Here is a 16886-nt window from a genome sequence, read left to right on the forward strand (position 1 = left end):
GAAAATAAAATTAATAAAATAATGTCTTAACAAGATTTTAAAAACGAAAATGAAGACCTTACAAAATATGATGTTTTCCATTTTTATAAACAAAACTGTTACATTCCAGACACTTTAATAGGAACATGTTTTATTTTTTTTATATATATATATATTTTGATAGTACGCTACCAAAATAAATAAACGAATAGATAATCACAGTCGGGCCAACAAACTACAAAATTATTCTACTTTAAAGTATGCAAAAACTGAAATTTTTCTCCTTTCATTGCAGTCTTGCCTTCTTTTCCCCAATATTCCTAAGTACAATATGCTTTCACGTAACATAATTCTACTTGTCATGTAGAGAACTCTTGCAAGCCTACTTGACCGAATTTGGCGCTAGACCTGCTAATTCCAAATCAGGAGAAACAAGTGCAACAATGCTCTTTTGGGTCTCGTGATCTCACCATCCGATGGGGGACCTCCTCACCATGGCAACCCAGAAACAGACCGGAACGAGCATCTCTCGTGCAAACACGCGCCTACATTCACCACACACACCCCTCAGCAGATGAATAACCCGGAGTACACCTCGCACCTCCTGGTGCCTTCGTGATCAGATCTGCACATTTGCCAATGTTGCGTAACAGCATGCAGTCAAAGACCAGATACACAGCAGAAGGGGAAGTGTACGCCACGTCGTGATGGATAGATATGTATACATCTGTGATAATTAAATCCTGTAACGTTATGTCTGTACAGGTTGCTAAGTAACAGTTTTGACATTAAGCTGATCAAAAGGGAGATGCCAAAAGGCCGGACGATTAACGCAAAGAGTGGGGGTTTTTTTTCCGTAACCCATTTTCGTCCAAACTTTTCGCAGGGTATAATATAAACCCGACCTCACGTTGTGTCAGTGACGTTTACGCGATGCCTCCGGGTTTTCTGGATTTTCGCATCTGTAGCATGCATTTTGATAGGAAAGCATGACAAATGCGAAACACGCAAATTTAACTTAATGGAAATTTGTACGAAGGACCACTCCAAACCCCGCCCCTTAAATTTACTCCTTACACAAATCGTAGAGAGGTCATACGAATTGGTAAAAATTAGCCACCTCATAAAACACGTACGAATTGATCGTGAGATAGCCTTGACTAGTCTGCTTAAACTCCGCCCCTGCAAGCATATCTGAACATCCAATCAACTACTAGCACATAGAACCAAGTTGCAGCCCACCATTTTTCTCTAAATATTAAATTAATACTACAGTCATGCAAGGACTTCATATTCATACCATATTTTTTCAGTTATTCATTTTTACTATGCATTTGCCACTATTTTATATTAAAAAATTGCTGTTATTCACATTTATTTTTTATACTGCTAACCATCTATTTTCGCGTTCCACAGTAGACTGGAAGCGTTACTTATTAAGGCCAGGCACACAGGAAAAAGTCCTTTTGCCGCAACGAATCTTTAAAAGTCAAAAAGGTGAGCAAAGAAAGGTTAATGAGTGTCTGTTGGTACGGAGGTCACGGTAACCTGACAGCAGGTCAGTGTGCGTCGGAGTAAACAGATGCTCTGAGCCAGATGTCTACCCTCCCTTGTGCAATAATCAGTAAATAAAATGTGCTTCAAACACCGAAAAGCATTTGAGCCCTGCTCTTTACAAACACATATTTTCCAATAATTACACGCCTATTAAATTGCGAGGATAAATTATAAGGTTGTTTTTTTTCCAGCTCATGTAAAAGCATCCGTTTATCATCAGAATTAGAGTCTAAACAGCTTTTCTGGTGGATTATTTCGATGTTTTTATCAGCCGTTTCGACGGCACCCATTCAACGCAGAGCATCCAATCAATTTAATGCCGCATTTCTCCAAAACCGTTTCCACGAAGATCTCCTCTACATCTTCAATGACCTGAGAAGGAGTAAATTATTGGGCGAACTTTCTTCTGCGATATCAAATGATGTCTAGCAGGTACAAAAGAGTTTAATTTCTAATGAGGTTTTATTACACAAGACAATAACAATAGTTATTAATAAAACGGATACACGTTACATCTGTGCAAAATGTACAACTCCTATAAAATATCTGAAGTCTTAAAAACAGATCGAATGTATTCACATATCATTTAAAAAATAGGATTTGTCTTATAAAAATACTTTGTCCTTCAGAAAACATGAAAGGAATGGAAATGAGCATGAGCGACGGAGGATGGACGGATAGAAGACAGAAACGAGAGACAGATGGAGAAAGAGTGGTAGAGATAGACGATAAAACCAACAGATGGCCCGCCAGCTTTGAGAGAATGGTTAAAACTGAGAAGAAAACATAAAATGCTACATTCAAAATAAACCGTGTGAAATTATGCACCCTGTTCAGTCATAAATATAAAGTCGGAAAGCACGTGAAAGCGGTTTAGTGTTAGGAACACTTCCATACGCACACCGCCAAACCTCCGCCGAAGAACATGTAAAGCAGGTTCTTCACTTCGTGCGTGATTTCGAAACCGAAGCCCTCTCCAATCACCACGTGCCAAGAGCTCCCAAACTTCTTATCCATGGACTCCTTTATCATTTTGGCGGCGCTCTGTTGAGAAAGAACCACCCAAAGGAATGAACGATCGCAAAGGAGACCTCAGTAACATCTCGCCTGCTTCTCCTAGATGTCAATGACAACTAACCTCGTTATTAGTGGCGAACTTCTCGCACGCCGTAACGCAGAGCTCCATGGTCTCCACTCGCATCTCCTCAGACATATCTGTGTGCTGTGGATGAAATATGCGTTTTTGAAACTTTTAGACTCATTTTAAGTTGTGAAACTTGACCAGTTTTTCATGGTTAAAGACAGCTGGACGGATCCAAAGAAAGATAGATGCTTAGGGAAGAAGAAAACCTTCTTTAAGCATCTTTAAAACTTCTTTAAAACTCAAAAGAAAAGATGCATATTTTATGTATAGTTCGTGTAACATACCAATGATTTTTGGTGTCACCAATGCCATGCTTGACATAAATGTGCTTTTCCACGCTTTTATAATTTGAAGAAGTCCGTCATGCAACAGTTTTTACCCGTATGAGAGGAAAGCTGTGTAGTCTCTTGTAGTCTGCCTCGTCCTTCTTGCCATCGACCGTCTCTGCCATGATGTTAAGTTCTAGATGAGAATAAATAAACAGATTTAATATACCAGAAATCAAATTAATATCTATGGATGGCTATTATATTAACAGCTTTTGAATATGTGGTATCAGTAACACTGTGGTACTCGGATATACCATAGTACAGAAATATTAATAAAAAAATATATAATAATATTTCAACAGAATTCAATAACCCTGATAACATGACCAAACAATAATGCGAATGCATACTTTTTGTTGAAATAAATGTCATATATACACATTTTAACACGTTGTACAATAGTTAGTAATAGTCCTGCATGCTTATGAAACGATTATTGGCTTTGTTTTGGAAAAAGAATAGTAAGTTATTAGGAAAACTGTTAGCTTGCTAGCTTGCTTAGCTAACTTGTATGGCTAGGTCGCTGGTTTTTATTTCCACTGACATTGTATTATCTGCCTATGTGATTAACGTTGCATATAAAATAGCTTTGAAAGTATAACGAGACATTTACGTACCGTGATAAAAGAAAACTGAAGTTCAATGTGCTTAAACCGACATCGCTAGAGACACTTGTCCACCATGGCAACCACTCCTGCGCGACAGCTGTGAGCGTAACCCCGCCCTTCGTAACGCGTCGCTTGTGGTGATTGGTCAGGGGGCGTGTCGTTCGTCTGTTCGTTCAAGAACACGTCATGCACCGGCATGTGTCTAGTCATTTATATGATCATTTAGCAATATTTTTTCCCTCTGGTCTTTTCATTTATGAGAACATAGAATTGTAAAAGGCTAATTTAAGAAGTAGCGTATCTTTGAACGAGCATGCTAGTAAAATTTGCTGAAAACTTGTAGCATTGTAGATGTAGCATAGATTTCTTAATCTAAACAGATTTGGGGAAATTTACCATTACTGTATATTACTTCATCACTAATGTATCCTTTGCAGTGAATGGGTGCCATCAGAATGCAAGCCCGAACAACTGATAAAAACATTAATATAACCCACAAGTGTGATTCCACTTCATCAATTGACGTCTTGTGACGTGAGCTTCGGTTTGTAAGAAACAAATCCATCATTTTTTTTTAACTATTACTACTTTCAGCTAAAACATCTACAGGCATCTTGTAAATTTCACCAGTAACAGTCATGAATCTGGAGAGAAATATGCACAGATCAACCACCACATCAACCAAAAAGTTCTAAGCAAATTTATATAGACTGATATGTTGGCCAGAAGCTTAAAGTTTTAAGTTTAAAAAGTCTTAAAGGGTTTATTTCTTTAAAACACACAGCTGTTGTCAAGTCATGCCTTATTGTTTTTTGTTTGTTTGTTTTTTAAAAATGACCAACAATAAATATTCTGTTCTCATTTACCTGCTTTGACGTCATTCCAAAACTTCAGGCCGAATACTGACAAAACTTTTATCCACACAACGAGTAAATGTCGTTTTTGGTATCTCTTTAAGCTCAGTATTTTATGAGCGCAGACACCAGCTGTGTTTTATCCCCATATAACCTTACTGCGGTCTGAGCAGGGTGAAGCCTGCTGTCTAGATGCATTGGTCCCACTACATTCGTCTGTGTTGTTTACTCTCTTGCTTTTTGCTGACCCTATTAAGCTCTAGATACATCTGTGCACAGCTGGTGAGTTTGCCCCAGATAACTGTCACACTGATCTGAGAGCTGTCAGCAAGAACCAATGCTGCTCAGAGTATAACCAAGCAGTTGCTAATAGCCATTCGTTTTTATCCATACTATGGAAGTCAACTTTTTGGGTACTAACATTCTACTAAATATCTTCTTTTACGTTCAGCAGAGGAAGGAAACAGGTTTGGAACAACTTGAAGATCATATAGAAGATGAACAATCCCTTTAAATGTTAACAGGAAACCCTTTACAACACTGCAACAAGGCTACAGATTTTCTCATATATCCCAATTTAATATTCAGGGAGAGCATTAAGCCAGCCATTTGTAGGTTACTGTATGTAATGCGTTGGATAGGGCTGATTTTGAGACACCTGATCATCTAAAAGCTTTCCATGAGTTTCCCAGACAGACCTTGTTTGATTTGTGGATTATAGGGGATTTTCAGTTTCTAGATAGATTTACCTACTAAAAGCAGGGGGAGGGGATAATCTAACTGATTTGATCAAGAATATAAGCAAGAATTGTACATTAGGAAAATAAGAAAAGAGAGAAGGCTCGCTGCAGATAGGAGCCTGAAACATGACGACAGGTACAGAGCTTTACAACCAAGAAAAGCGTTGCTTTATGAATGTGTCTGACAAGTGCTGTGAAGAAAAAAGCGTCCGTTGTACATCATCCATGTCATGACGTTATTGTTATGCGATTGTCGGAAGGATGCATGACGGATGCACAGCTGGCTTATGATTATTACATTTGTCTGTATTGAAAAGATTCAATTAATTCAAATGGCAAATGCAGTGACTTTATAGAAGAGAAAACACTCAGAGAGAGAGAGAGAGAGAGAGAGAGAGAGAGAGAGAGAGAGAGGAAGTTGCTGGTGTGAGAGAAGCAGCAGGGGTCAATGTGATGGAGGGGGTGATTAACACACATCTATAATTCAACAGCAGCATCAAGAGAGTGAAGAGAGCAGTGAGAGGATGAGAATAACAATGACCAGGATTTGCATGAACTTGAGATGCATATACAGTGTTATATTATGTATATATTTTTGATAGATAGATAGATAGATAGATAGACAGACATGTAAACAAGACAACTTACGCTCATAGTTCATTTTCTTCACAGTTTTAATATTTTCATCCACTTTTGACACAATATCATTGTAGATCCTTGGTGGTGCAAATATGAAGAAGCACTATACTGACATCACAGCTGATCATCAACCAATAGCAAGAGTCAAATAAACAGACAGGCACTTCCCCTTAAGCTTTTCTCTGTGAGGGGGCAAGTAGGGCTAGATGCAGTGCAATGGTAACACGACAAGATGCTAAACACTGTTTTACATTCATATTTTCATAGTGTGTGGTCTGCACATCTTTAAAATTTAGTGTGATGTTTAAAACATTAAGCTTCGAATAGCACATTTTGGTTTAAAAACTGTTTTGGATCTCGCTGAATCTGTGAGAAAAGATATACAGCAGAGTAAAGACCCATGTGACCAAATGCCCAACATTTCAAACATATTATGATAAAGATAAGACGTTGTACACCTTCGAGTGCTGCCGGACTGAAATAACAAGTGAAGTGACCCTAAGGGACCGGTAATAAAAACAAGAAAGTAAAAAGCTGCTCTGGGAAAGAAGCGAAAGCTCCACTGTACACAAATAATGAAACGACAGCAAGACAAATGCTGTGAGAATGAGCCACATCCATCGTATTAAAACAACATTCTCTATATCTGAAGGGACAATTGTGCGGTAATGCTTTGAGAAGAAGGGCATGAAGTAACATAAGCAACACGAGACGCAAACAGGCCTTTAAAAGCCTTCGGCAGCAGCTCTATCCGAAGTAACACAACAACACGCACAGACAAATCCCTTCCCTGCAGAAACAAACACTCAGTGAGAGTGTAGCTCTACGGTAAATATATTCTATACACAGACCGGGGCCACGGCACAGTTGTCATACCTTTCAGGTCATTTTTGTCTCATTTACCCTCGCCTCACAAAAAGAAAGGTATCAACCCATAGCCCTGCTCACTGCCGAGGATGGGAGCTTTGAAGGCAGGGGTCCACGGAGTCCTTGACGGCCCCTCCAAACACGTCCACGTCTCGGTCTGTCCAGGGCACTATGTTCCCCAACCGGGGAGACTCTGAACATGCCGCCAAAGCAGCAACCTCTGTTGGCGACAACACCCGGTCCCATAGATTAAACAACGAAAGCTCCCCAACAAGAGCCTGGGATGCATCAAATCGCCCGCCAAGAGTGTCCTGGAGAGGAGCCAAAGGAGAGAAGAGGGGTTACGCATGGATAAACATTGTTGAAAAACTGTGCAAAAATGGTACCATTGACAGTCCAAGACCTTTCCACTGGGTTGCACCCTAAAAGGTATGCCCTTGCACTTTAACAACCCTTTACAGTTGCTAAATTTGTCAGGAAAAATACGCAAAATATGGAGCCACAATCCTTTAAAGGACAGCTTTGTACCCCTAATAGAGTAAAAATATGTATCTTTATGGTACTGCCTTTATGGTACTACTTTTGAATCCTTTCAAAGGCAAAATAAGGTGCAGAGATACTGCTCCAAAAAGGGTCGAGCTTTCGCACCACTGAAGGTATGATTTTTACACATTTTGTTCCAAGAGCAAAAGTGTAACTTTGAGGGTGTATTCAGACTCTTCAAGGATTCACTGTCTATCTTACCTGTTCCTGTCCCAACACCATGACACCTCCAGATTTGATTGGGTGCCATGCGGACAAACCTTCGCCCCGTCCTCTCAGCTTTCCACCTTGATATGCTTTCCAAACTCCATCACGTAGGGTCCAGCTTACGCATATGTGCTGCCAGATACCCTGGGGCAAAGACAGAGGAAGCTGTGCCACCTGTAAATAGAAGGAACAGTTGAGTCCTTGTGTTGTATTGCAAAAAGATGAAGGTATAGTACAGGGATCCTCAAATCTGAGCATGGAGAGCCACTGCTCTGCAGAGTTTAGCTCAAACCCTACCTATAAATTTTGTAGTAACTCTGAAGACCTTGATTAGCTTGCTCAGGTGTCTTTGACTCAGGGTCAACAGTGTCCCTCCAGTTCCACATTTGAGGAACCCTAGTGTAGTAGTTCTTACCTTGTCATTTATGAGTAGTTCTGCTGGATTATGAATGCCCTGCAACAGGACAAGTTCGTTGGGTTGTTCCGGTACAGCATAGGAAAATGGTGTCCCAATTCCACTCTCAGCAGGTTTGAGCCACAGACACGCTGTGAAGGCGTACATCTCTGGTATATTCCGCCTGACAAGCCCATACATGTAGTTAGTCCGCACAGGGAAAGAAAGTTTATACCCTTGTGGGTAACTGTAATCTGTAAGACCTGAGAAGGAAAAATTGACAGAGTGAGTTCAGAAAGAAGATAGCATTTAATCCCTGAGTTTGACCAAACCTTACTACTTACTCTGTTCCAATTCTGCAATACGTTCTTGCAGGGTGTTGATTCCCTGGTCTATGTGCTGGTGGTGGCTCTGGGTCTCTTTTCGGAGGTTCTTCCTCTCTTTTTCCAGCAGCCTAATCTTTTTTTCCAGTTCTCCCTCCAGATCCTCCACAGGCCTGCCAGGCTCGCCCACCACTACACTCCCCAGTGTGCTCACAGTATGCTCGGAGTGGTTCATCGCTGCCGGGCCTATCTCCAACTATGAGAGAATTATGCAAGAAGTCAATATTGCAAAATTTAATACATCCTGTTCAACAAGCACACTTGACTATATTAGATCCATTTGACTACCAGGAACTCGAGAAAATTATTTGTTCTTAAATCAGACATAATTTTTGAATTAACTTTCATTTAAGGAGAATGGATGTCAGGATTTTGAGCCAGCAAAGACTTTTTTTTTCTGTTCCTCAAACACTCATTGTATGGTTTCAAAAGACTTTAAGTATGATACGTGAGTTATGTAATGTACCCTTTTAAATCTTTTATGGGCCTTTTACATGCTTTTTGAAGCTTGAAAGCTCCCTGCAATTGCATAGAAAACAGTGGCCACTACATTTCTTACAATTTCTTCTCTCGTGGTATATGGGTTTGGAAGGACATGAGTAAATACATTCACATTTATTTTATGTAGTTTTTCACAATTCAAGCTTTGCAGAAAACATTTATTTTGATAATATCGAAATCTTGCCCTAATGCCAAAGAAAATCTATTTTTTAATTTCAGCAATAATAACTCTGGTCCATTAGTCAATATCACAACATCTACAATTCAGGTGTGACTGCTGACTGTGTTCCAGCTGGCTGAGAACCTGCACTATTCTCTCCTCCTTCATGATTTATGTATGTCTTTCTACCCAAGAGATGAACAAGATGGAGGGGAAAGCAACCTCTCACCAGGTGAGAAAAACACATTAAAACCCTGCTAAAACAATAGAAACCATCACAAAAATTCTAATGGTTTCCACTACCAATGCAATATGAACTAACATTACAAACCGTCTTTTAATCATTAAAAAAAATCTGTAATTAGTTTTGGGGCATATTCGATTATCATTTAGTGGTTTAAACAAGGAAACTACTCAGTAGTAACCCACAGGATCCATTACAGTCTCCATTAAAACCAGTACAGATTACCATCATAACCAGTAAAACCATTACAAATTTTGTGATGCTGTCTATTGTTTTGATTTTTTTTTTCAATTCACTGTGTCTGTTTACTACAATATAAACAGACATGATTATTAATTATCCCCCTAATCTTGACATTTGCACACATCCTTGCATACAAAACCGTTTCCCCTAAGCATCTCCACGGCACCAGATCCCACAAATCTGTTTTGTTATAAGTGTATATAGTTTCTCATACCAACCTCCAACTTTTCTATGCGATCTTTGAGTTGAAGAATGGCTTTCTCCAGTTCCTCCACGGCCCGCGCCGTCTGCAGCTGCACCGCGACCGAGCCGCTCACATCGTCCCCGGCCATGTGGCGACGGTTGCCCGCCCAAACCCCCATACTCCTCTCGTGCAGACTCCTCTCCTCCAGCCCGCTCTCACACTCCGAGAGTTTCCCGGTGAGCTCCGTGATGGTCCTCTGGTCCATGAGGATCTGGTCGTTCTGTTGCATGACGATCTGCCGGAGCTCCTCAGCGGTGGTGCGGAGGCTCCAGTCCTCCTCTTCCGCAAAAGGGTCGTCGGCTTGTTCTCTCAACCCCCTGGATTTGCAATCGGTGATGGGAACGGGGGTGCAAATGAGTCGATTGAGGGTGAACCGTTTCGGACTCGGCCCAGTCACCTCCCCAGCACTGAGCTCATTGAGCGAAGGCATCTCCAGGCCGATATCCAGTCCGCCGCCTTCGTACGATTCAGCACCGTGGAGAGCTCCGAGCGGCCCGGCGTGCGCTACGGATCCGGGCAGCGGCTCCATTAGAGACAGTGAGCGGTTGTCGGATAGCGCTTGGGGCGCGGCGGCCGAGGATCGTGAATACACGCTGGCGATGATGCAGATGACCGCGCCGAGAAAAGCCAGGAGGCCGGCGGAGACTAAAACCACGACGAACTTCATCGCGCCGACTGAGGCTCACAGTGAAACCGTAGCTTTGTAGAGGTTTGGTATTTACGAACGAGCGGTGTTCACCGTCAGAAGCGGGTCTGGATGAAATGAAGGTCGATCGCATCGGCTGTTTTTTCCTCCGCTCGCAGCAGATGATACTGCGCCTCCTCCTTTTCTGTTGCTAAGTGCCCCTCTGGCCGGTTTCTATGGCTACCGCGCGCAATAGAGGGTGGTGAGAGACTGTGATGAAAATGCGTGATGTGTCACATTGATATAAACACCTTTTGGTCTCTTCATCGACATTTATAAATTCTCTATACGTTACCGAAGAGAAATACAGTATGATAAAGACGTCTGATTTTATGTATTTGGATGCATTTATGCTTTGCGCATCATTGATGTAACCTCACAATCGATGCGTTAAAAAATTCATAACAACTTTGGAAATGGAAATGACTGCTCTGACATTTAAACTAATCTAAATGAATGACAAGCTGTTTAAACATCCCCCGAAGCAGCGGTTATATACGGTTATGGTTTAGCATCTTGAATATTTTTAAACGGTTTTGAAAGTCTTGTTTATTCGATGAAATAACATAAAAATGAGTTTCTGTGGGTGGAAGATAACTTTTTTTTTCATGCAAATCGCTGTGCTGCTGATTTATGCAATTAATATTTTATTTCTTCAGGATTCTTTGCATAAGTTCAATTGGACGGCACTTTTTAAATACAAATGATTAGTTTTGCAAGTCTTTACAGTCGCTCAGTTATTAAATGAATGCACCATTGCTGAACAAAAGTATTAATTTCTTTCATATTCTGGCTGATGTTTGAAAAGCAGTTCGTACACGCACACAAAATTAAAAAGTAAATTAAAGACACGCGCCCTTCCGGCGTATCGACGTACTCCAGCACATAATAAACTGACGCGGGTGGTGAAAATGAAAGGGATGCCATAATTGGCCATTAGTCACGGCGCTAATTATTTAGGCAAAATTCCCATGACGTTCACTTTTTAAAAATGCATGTGAAATAGTATCAGTGAGAAAGATAAAAAATAAATAAAATAAAAATATGCAGTGTACTCTGCATAAACCTTGAGTGTTTGGCACAATGCATTGGCACAGAAATCAGAAAAAAAAAAATAATTAAAATCGAATCGTTGCTTAAAATGCAAATTTGTGATATCATAAATTACAAAAAAACTTTTTTTTAAATAATTAAAATATGCCAATCATGACAACGACACAGATTAACTCCAAACCTTTTTTTTTTAGGCACTGAGTTTTTTTTTTTTACCTCAATAGTTTGCGGCTACGCTGAAATCATGAATTTACTGATTCATAGAATATCCTCATAAAAACACAAGTGCCGTTAAAAACGACGGAGGCACACAAACACACCGTCCGACGTGCGGACTACCTTTCAACTACGAAAACCTTTATTCACTGAAACGGTTGAGGTATATCTTTAAAGACGTATCTGTGGGTGAAGAGAAGCAATAAAAAAAAAAAACCTAACAAACGAAAAAAAAAAAATCAGTCTTTGTGTGTCCAAGCTTCTTCTTATTCGCTTCGTGTAGTTCTGCTCGAGTCGTTAAAGCCATCAGTGTTCGAAACGCAAATAAAAAAAGACATCGGATGCTGCACGAAAAACCCTTTCTCCACAGAGAAAAACAAAAGACGTCCTGTTTGGCTTTTTCAGAAATCCAGCCACTCGGCCATGTAAACGCAGTTAGACGGAGAGATCTCGCCCCCTTCATGGCAGTCATCGAACACCTACAGAGCAGAGAGGTCCTGTGGTTAACTTTAACACATTAAAGGCGTAGGTCACCCCAAAATGATTAAAGGCGGCCTAAAGATGCGTTCCAATAAAGAAATGCTTACACCTTTGCCATTAAGGGACACTATCTTCCCCCCTTAAATTGATTTGCATGTCTATTTTTTTTTCCTTAGGCAAAAAGCCTAACTGCATGTCGTGTTTTTATGTCATATTCTTACCATTCCATTAAGCGTATTATTAATAAAAATATTAAAGCATGCAATAAATGATTTAAAACTAAACATCGCCAGTAGGTGGCACAGTTCAAAGCTGCAGATTCACGAAAAACGCAGAGAGACGAAAAGGGTACTGTTGCAGATTTGAAAATATAGCAAACAATATTGACAATGGTTTTTAAACGATTCAAAAGCGTAAAATACTCGCTTATTACATTATTTAAAATAGTTTTAAATCATTTGCAATGAAAAACTGTGATCTCGCTTGTATTTCGAACGTGAAAAACAATAAATCGCACAAAGGGTGTGCTTCTGTATCAACAATGGTTTCTTAAATCGTTCTCAATGTCAATAATCGTTCTTTATGCTATTAAGTGATGCAAATCAGCATATTTAGCGGCATCCTATCAAACGCACGCTGCCTGTGATTGAAAAGAAACGATTGGTTTTTAATGTGACTTCATTTAAAAAGCACTGCCCTAAGCAGCAGCCTAATATTGATCTATATATTAAAAGCTTACCGGACACAGCCCACACGGTGTTTTGACCAGGCCGGTGGGTTGAATTATAGGGTTCACCCCCCTGTAGAGCTTCATCTGTCCGTCTACGCTCCCCACCGTCCCCTCTTTAGCGGCGATTATGGTCATCTCCACTTTGCCGTCATAGATGAGCGTGTTTAGAATGGTCTCGATGTCCTCCATGGACAAATCCACCTAAACGCATTCAATCCATTTAGTTCGTTACCGAAAGGTACAGTTCAGCCTGAAAAAAAAAATGCTGGAAGTATATTCACTTTTAGGCCATTCAAAACGTGCAATTCTGACTTTACAGGTTTATATCTCACGATCATAAATAAACTCATAAATAAACAATTGTGAGATATAAAGTCAGAACTGCATGATAAGCATGAAATTTGGGGTTATAAAGGGTTATAAATTATATAAAGTCTCAATTATGAGACCAGTTTTTTTTTTACCTCAAAATGGGACTTTATCTCAGAATTGCAAATTTATACCTTAATTCTGAAAAGTCAGAATTGCAAGATATATTATGAGATATTAACTCGCAAGTTATAAAGTTAGAATTGCAAATTTACTTAAAAATTCTGATTCATTACTTACAATTGTGATATATATATATATCACAATATATATACACATATACATATATTTATGTATACATATACATATATTTTTTATTTTTATATATCGCGATTCTGGCATTATATCTCACAATTGTTTATTTGTCAGAAATGCAAGTTTATTTCTCACAATTCTGAGGGAAAAAAAAAGTCAGATGTGTACCTTTTTTATTTCTTACTTAGTGGGGGAAACTTCCATACTGTGGATGCTCTGCAGTGAATGGGTGCCGTCAGAATGAGCGTCCAAACAGCTGCTAAAGACATCACTCCATTCCAATTAATATCTTCTGAAGCCCAAAGCTGTGTTTTATTTAAGAAACAAATACTATACTCCGTCTGTCCCTGTACATCAATATTCACCAACATATTTGCTTAGAACCCTTTCGATCTGGCGCTCGCGTATTTCTCTCCCGATTCAGACGAGACAGCTTTACCCACCGGAGAAAGCGTTTTATGTATAGATGACTGGTTTTAGCTGGAAGTTAAAGGCGGATTTGCAGCAAAACATTAAGTGATGTACTAGTGGTGTGGATTATCGTGATGTTTGTAATCACTCTGACGGCACCCATTCACTCCTGAGCATCACTTGTTGGAGCAAGCCTCCAAATCTGTTCCAATGAAAAGCCAAGCTCGTTTACATCCTGAATTGCATTTTCAGCACATCTTCATTTTTGCCCGAGCTATTTCTCGAAGATATTCTTCACACTCACTTTGCTGATGCCAAGCTCGCAGATGTACTTCCACACTTCATGAGAGGTGGCGAACGAGCTGTTTCTTTGCACCATGGGGCTCTGCTTACTGTCTCGCGCCGCTTCGGCCTGAAAACACACTCGTTTCTGTTCGAGTCTTAAACCTTCAAGGTCGTGAATAAGAACACGAAGCGTCACAATCTCACCTTACTTTGCAGGAACTTAAAGCACTGTTGGTTGAGAACCTCGACGAACTCGGACTCAAAATCCTGATCGCTGTACCAGGCTCCTCCTGTCACAGATCGGTCCGGCTGCAGGTTGTACAGCATGTACACCTTCTTCTTTGAGGCCTGGGTGGGAAAGACATTTCAGCAGGTCTGAATATTTTTTTTTTTACCGTTTAAGAATTGGTTGGAGATCAACTCACCGCGACCGACTTCACTGCTTTGATGAGTTTCTTACTCTCGAGATTCTTGAGGATTTTATTGATTTCCGTGAGCGGAAGGTTACTCTTATATCTGATGTCTCTGCTCCAAATTCCTTTGGAAAACAGAAGATGCGTGCGATTTAAATACGCTTTCATCCATATATTATATGCTGAAAAATGAAACACAAGCTAAATGCATTGTGCAAATGATAAAAAAATAACTGTACCTTTATTTCCAGCATCTTCTATGATCTGGTAAACTAGTTTCTCTTGATTATCAGAACCTTTCACTTTACTGTACAAAAAAAAGGTATATAATTTTAATCAATAATCAATTATATATTTTTTGAATGTCCATATATATATATATATATATATATATATATATATATATATATATATATATATATATATATATATATATATCAAACGTTATTTTGGACAGCATATTGGGATGATTCATGAAGGATCACGTGACTGGAGATAAAAATAAAAATCCTAGGAATAAATTATATTTTAAAATATATTCAAATAGAAAGTACTTATTTTAAGTAGTAAATTATTGCTTTTGCTGTACTTTGGATTTTAAAAAAATGCAGGCCTGGAGAGTAAAATAATTTTTAATGTTTAAAAAACATTAATATCTAACTGCCCAAAAACGTTTAACCGAATTAATATGAAATTAAATGATATAATTATTTAATTTTCTATTAATTCTGTATACACTATAAATATAAGCTGTGCGTGCATTTACAGAGACAAACCTTGCAGACTGAACATCCTTAAGCCTATATAAAAGGCCATTGCTGTTTCTAAGCAAGTCCAATTGACCCTGAGAACAGAAATATTGTATCAGATATGAGCATAAAAGCCGGGAAACACGTTTCATTCAATGTCACCTGGATCTGAACATCTCACCACAGACAGTAGTCTGTTTATAGCCGAGGCCCGTTGCTGCGCCTCAACGTGAGGCATGTCATTCTGGATGACCTGGTCTGTGATCCCATGTGGAAACTGCTGACACAGCTCTTTTATCCTTTCCAGAGAGCAAAAAAAAAATCAATAGGATCGAAATCAACTACATTTCCCAACATTCTCTGCAGCAGCACGAGAATGTTAAAAATGGCTGCATTACATTAAAGCAGCGATTAAAGCTTCTTGTTTTGGTCAGTTTGTGCCAATGAGAAATAGAGTCCATAGATTATTAAATAGAGTTCACAGAATAAATTTAATTCGTACCAAAATCATTTGAACGCACGTGACATAACTGACGTAACTACGTTTACGGAACTTGTGCGTGAAGTCTTGAATGCAGAAAAATATGCACTGGGCAGAATTATAGATAAATACATTATAGATAAATACATAATTAACTTGATGTATAAACTCATACGCTATTAAAAACAAACGTCTTCACATTAAAAACATTCACATGTTGTAACCTATCTTATCTAGTGAATCGGAGATGGGTCAGTCTTTCTATAAACTTCTGTTTATAAATACCTGCAATACACAACAAACACAGCGTAGCTTTTACGCTAACTTTAATTGGTTCTAAATCCACCCACATGTTGTCATTTGTTGTTAACAGGCCATGTATAACTCACCTATTCTCGATATCTACAGGGTCCGTGGACTCCTTTTTGACTTTAACTTCTGTCATTGTTCATTAGAAAGGAACTCCTTGACGCGAAAGTTAAATGTCAGCATTAATAAACGCACATTCAAATATAAATGTAAAGCTGTATCGAATTGCACTCTGCGATCATGCTGTTGCGATACACTGGGAGAGTTCGCTGGCTGCTGGGTTGCCAGATCACATAAAATAAGGAATACGGAGGGTTTAAAACACAAGCCCTCAATCGGAGACTTGACTCTATTGGAAAAAAAATAAACATGCACTCATAACATACACTAATAAATTTAGGGGTGTTTAAAAAAAACTCCAAGGACTAACAACCGCGATTTACAACAAAACAAGTCAAAAATCAACGGACCTGGCAACACAGACCGGCACAGTGCTCACCAACCAAAAGGTTCATACTGCCACCTACTGTCCTGGAGGACGAGAAGAATTTACAACATCTTGAAACCCACTATATAGGTTCTTAATATAGGCTCTTTATATATCTTAGTTCATATTGCTTTTTTCAGTTGAACCCATCCGTCTGGAAAGTATTTACTTGGGGTGATAATTAATTGTTACTCAATTTAAAAATGATTCATATTTAGTAATGAATATTAATAATGGTTCTTATAATCAATGTTAAACCATAATAACCTAAATAAATAAATGAAATAAATAAATGATTACTTTTATTCAGCAGTGTTTGGTTAATAT

The 16886-nt window shown here is 39.1% G+C and overlaps 3 protein-coding genes across 3 annotated transcripts; all 3 read right to left on the reverse strand.

The window, feature by feature from the left end:
- Window positions 1-1979: 1979 nt before the first annotated feature.
- dnal4b (dynein, axonemal, light chain 4b) lies at window positions 1980-3776 on the reverse strand. Its single transcript, XM_043222331.1, has 4 exons — window positions 3627-3776; window positions 3060-3142; window positions 2675-2758; window positions 1980-2580 (listed from the first exon to the last, which is right to left on the reverse strand). The coding sequence occupies exons 2-4, from the start codon at window positions 3129-3131 to the stop codon at window positions 2416-2418; spliced, it is 321 nt and encodes a 106-aa protein (XP_043078266.1). The 5' UTR covers window positions 3132-3142; window positions 3627-3776; the 3' UTR covers window positions 1980-2415.
- A 2091-nt stretch (window positions 3777-5867) lies between these two features.
- Window positions 5868-10455, reverse strand: nptxrb (neuronal pentraxin receptor b). The gene is made up of 5 exons (XM_043223778.1): window positions 9611-10455; window positions 8206-8440; window positions 7883-8124; window positions 7462-7641; window positions 5868-7028 (listed from the first exon to the last, which is right to left on the reverse strand). Exons 1-5 carry the CDS (start codon window positions 10301-10303, stop codon window positions 6795-6797), a joined length of 1584 nt encoding a protein of 527 aa, XP_043079713.1. The 5' UTR covers window positions 10304-10455; the 3' UTR covers window positions 5868-6794.
- Window positions 10456-10644: 189 nt separating this feature from the next.
- polr3f (polymerase (RNA) III (DNA directed) polypeptide F) lies at window positions 10645-16357 on the reverse strand. The gene is made up of 9 exons (XM_043223779.1): window positions 16153-16357; window positions 15464-15581; window positions 15310-15377; window positions 14773-14840; window positions 14546-14658; window positions 14325-14468; window positions 14140-14247; window positions 12810-13001; window positions 10645-12069 (listed from the first exon to the last, which is right to left on the reverse strand). The coding sequence occupies exons 1-9, from the start codon at window positions 16206-16208 to the stop codon at window positions 11992-11994; spliced, it is 945 nt and encodes a 314-aa protein (XP_043079714.1). The 5' UTR covers window positions 16209-16357; the 3' UTR covers window positions 10645-11991.
- Between the last annotated feature and the right edge of the window lie 529 nt (window positions 16358-16886).

The sequence above is a fragment of the Puntigrus tetrazona genome, chromosome 22 (assembly GCF_018831695.1).
Source record: "Puntigrus tetrazona isolate hp1 chromosome 22, ASM1883169v1, whole genome shotgun sequence".
NCBI classification, from domain to species: domain Eukaryota; kingdom Metazoa; phylum Chordata; class Actinopteri; order Cypriniformes; family Cyprinidae; genus Puntigrus; species Puntigrus tetrazona.

Excerpts from the sequence above, each read along its gene's own strand:
- dnal4b (XM_043222331.1), bottom strand. The coding sequence starts at position 3,131 with ATGGCAGAGACGGTCGATGGCAAGAAGGACGAGGCAGACTACAAGAGA. Across the intron at positions 2,759-3,059 it reads ACAGCTTTCCTCTCATACGG|CACACAGATATGTCTGAGGA; the intron begins GTAAAAACTGTT and ends TTTCATCCACAG. Across the intron at positions 2,581-2,674 it reads AGTTCGCCACTAATAACGAG|AGCGCCGCCAAAATGATAAA; the intron begins GTTAGTTGTCAT and ends CTTTCTCAACAG.
- nptxrb (XM_043223778.1), bottom strand. The coding sequence starts at position 10,303 with ATGAAGTTCGTCGTGGTTTTAGTCTCCGCCGGCCTCCTGGCTTTTCTC. Across the intron at positions 8,125-8,205 it reads TATTGCAGAATTGGAACAGA|GTCTTACAGATTACAGTTAC; the intron begins GTAAGTAGTAAG and ends TTTCCTTCTCAG. Across the intron at positions 7,642-7,882 it reads AACTACTCATAAATGACAAG|GTGGCACAGCTTCCTCTGTC; the intron begins GTAAGAACTACT and ends TTCTATTTACAG.
- polr3f (XM_043223779.1), bottom strand. The coding sequence starts at position 16,208 with ATGACAGAAGTTAAAGTCAAAAAGGAGTCCACGGACCCTGTAGATATC. Across the intron at positions 14,248-14,324 it reads TTAAGTTCCTGCAAAGTAAG|GCCGAAGCGGCGCGAGACAG; the intron begins GTGAGATTGTGA and ends GTGTGTTTTCAG. Across the intron at positions 13,002-14,139 it reads GCGAGCTTGGCATCAGCAAA|GTGGATTTGTCCATGGAGGA; the intron begins GTGAGTGTGAAG and ends GAATGCGTTTAG.